At 37.7% G+C, this 3,010-nt stretch overlaps 1 protein-coding gene across 1 annotated transcript in view; it reads left to right on the plus strand.

Moving 5' to 3' along the window:
• Window positions 1-2,168, plus strand: part of clic5a (chloride intracellular channel 5a) — a 6,521-nt gene extending 4,353 nt beyond the window's left edge. Inside the window, exons 3-6 of the mRNA XM_005739858.2 lie at window positions 816-941; window positions 1,022-1,128; window positions 1,211-1,374; window positions 1,468-2,168. Coding sequence (XP_005739915.1) covers window positions 816-941; window positions 1,022-1,128; window positions 1,211-1,374; window positions 1,468-1,632 — 562 coding nt within the window. The 3' untranslated portion in view covers window positions 1,633-2,168. The remainder of the gene's footprint in view (window positions 1-815; window positions 942-1,021; window positions 1,129-1,210; window positions 1,375-1,467) is intronic.
• Window positions 2,169-3,010: the final 842 nt, after the last annotated feature.

Raw genomic sequence — 3,010 nt, forward strand, 5'->3', positions numbered from 1 at the left:
AACTTAAACAGTTATTGTTTGGCTTTTTTCAGTGTTTTATTTGTTTGTGAGTAAATCAGTTTGGCTGAGATTAAAGTTATAGTTTCTACACAGCTGAAAAAACGTTAAACAGAAAAACTGATTAAACAGAAGTGTGAGATGGTCGAGAATTTACGGCAGTGTCCTGTTATATTTTAGATAGCAAGGAGCAGGCGGCTGAGTTTATTAAACTCCACAGAGACAGCGGTGATGCAAATCTGAAGGCTAGACCGTCCCATTTCACAGCTGCTCACTTCCAGCCTACACGGCCTTCGGAGGACCCGACCCACGTAGACCGCAAAAGCCGGGTCCTAAGGAGGATGCAGCCTCTGAATTTGGACACAGCTTAGATGTAGCGTTTTATTGAAACGTGTAAACATACTACGAAATGTATTACATTGTATATTGTATGACTATCTTTTTAACATTCTTTTATAAGCTTTATTGGAATTTCTTTAAGCAGTCTTTGAGAATAGTTCCTAGTTCTGTGACTCGAAATAGCCATAAAACAAACATTGTTAAATAAGAAAAACAAAAAAAAAAGTTTGATATTGTTGCAGTATTACACAAACCTAATTAACATTTTCTTTCATCGAGAAAAGTTAAAAATAGCTTTCAGAGGTCTATTTAATTACGCTCTGGCTCCAAGTGCTGCTCTGAGATATACATGACGGTAATAAACAAAATCTCTGAGGGTCGCAATTAAGTTTTAAGAGCCTCATTACTACATTATCAGTGTTATTACATATTTGACATATTTATTGAAGAGGGTGTAAAAATGATTCCACTCTAATCAGGAAACCAGCTGATCTTCACAACCTGGCTCCTGGGACACACCCGCCCTTCCTCACTTTCGAAGGGGAAGTTTACTCTGATGTCAACAAAATAGAGGAATTCCTGGAGGGAAAGCTGGCTCCACCAAAGTAGGTCTCACACACAGACAAAAAGAGATTGGTAAATAGGCCAGGTAACAACCCGAAACAATGTTCTGCTGCTTTTTCAGGTACCCCAAACTTGCAGCAAAGAATCGTGAATCCAACACAGCAGGAAATGACATATTTGCCAGATTTTCAGCTTTTGTCAAAAACACAAAACCGGATAAAAATCGAGGTGAGCATGCAGCACCCAATATGTCTGTAATTGGGTTTGTCGTCTTTTAAAATCCTATGGTAATGCTTCCTGTGTGTTTTAGCTTTAGAGGCCAATCTAAACAAGGCCCTGGCTAAGCTGGACGAGTACCTGATTAGTCCGCTCCCTGATGAGGCAGATGAGGGAGAATCCACCCGCAAGTTCCTGGACGGAAATGAGCTGACACTTGCTGACTGCAACCTTCTACCAAAGCTTCATGTCGTTAAGGTAGCCTCCGCCGGAGTGGTTTCTTTATCTTCAGCTACTTTAATCATTTAACTTTGGCTTTTAGCAGTGTCGAAATAACTTGCGCTTTTACAGGTGGTTGCAAAGAAATACAGAAACTATGAGATCCCGTCAGAGTTCAAAGGTTTGTGGCGGTACCTCGGAAATGCTTACAAACAGGACGAATTCATCAACACCTGTGCAGCTGATGTGGAAATCGAGCTAGCCTATAAGGATGTCGCCAGGAGGCTGGGGAAATGAATGCATCACAAGCACCCAAGAACCTTTTTATCTTTTATTGAGAAATTTCTAATAAATCGCTTCTTTTTTTGAAAACCATTACATACACTTTTGGCACAGTGTGTGTCACTTGTAATAGTAATATAGTAAATATGTTTAACTGTAGCACACTGGTGTGATGTTTCAGAGAAGGTGCTAAAAATCATGAATAGTGTTTGTAATGGTACTGTGTAGCAGCAGATGTCTGACGCATCAAACGATGCTTGCAAACTAAAGAGGCTGAAAATAGTTTCATAATGATTACATTACAATCATTTTTCAAAAAAGATTCAATGAGCAAAAATGTATGAAGTTTGCAGCTCAGTGTTTAGTATAGTAAATCCCTGCCTTAAGCAACAACTGTCCAGTCATCGGTGATTAATGAACTGACAGCAGGTGAACTAAGTAAAATTGCCTGGGGAGTGTAGTTCACACTACATTCAAACACAATGATCAAAGCGAAAATTTACAAGTAGGAAAAAACTGTAGCATTAAAATCAAATGCCAGCAAAAAAAATTTTAAAAAGAAAGACAAACAATTTATTTAACCTTTATTTAACCAGGAAAAAAATCCCATTGAGATTAAAAACCTCTTTTTCAAGGGAGTCCTGGCCAAGAGGCGACAACACGTTAAACAAACAAAAAACATTCCGTTAAATTTAGCGCAAATAAAAAAATAAATCCCTTTTTGTTTACAGGTCATGCAAATATAACACACCCTACTATTCGTAGTCAAGTGCAAGGAAGGACTGCTTTGCTTTGTACAGATAGTTTTGTGGTGGTATTGTACCAAGCAACATTACATCATTAGCCTCTAGAAACATTATGTGTTAATAAACACTAATAATTAAATAAGTAGCAATAGCTGACACCTCGCATACTCAATTTTACTTTTACAACTTCATGTTAAACATATTAAAAACTACCGATAGGCAGATATTTTCACAGCTGGGAAACCTTTTAAATCACAAAACCGTCCCAGTATTCTTTTATGGTTTACATGGGTCAGATTCTCTGCATATATTGGTCATTCTTTTAGCCTTTCTTGGGTAAATAAACAAATAATAATAAAATAATAATAATAGAATAATAAAAAAAATAAAGAAACTGTTGTATTTGTTGGAGTTTTATTTTTGCTTTAACTTTTGCCAAGTTAGCCTTAATTTGCTAATTGGCTAACTTTTTCTTCAAGGCTCATAGACAGGGGCGCCTCCGAGAGGGGGCCACTGAGGGGGGGGGGGGGCAAGAGAAAGGAAGACCATACAATAATACAATAAGGTGAAACATTAACTTTTATTCCGGCATATATAATATTCGTCATTCGTATTTCCTGTTGTGACTCCCACCCCGCACAATATTT

The sequence above is a fragment of the Pundamilia nyererei genome, unplaced genomic scaffold, assembly GCF_000239375.1.
Source record: "Pundamilia nyererei isolate P.nyererei 1_Seehausen unplaced genomic scaffold, PunNye1.0 scaffold00094, whole genome shotgun sequence".
Lineage (NCBI taxonomy): Eukaryota > Metazoa > Chordata > Actinopteri > Cichliformes > Cichlidae > Pundamilia > Pundamilia nyererei.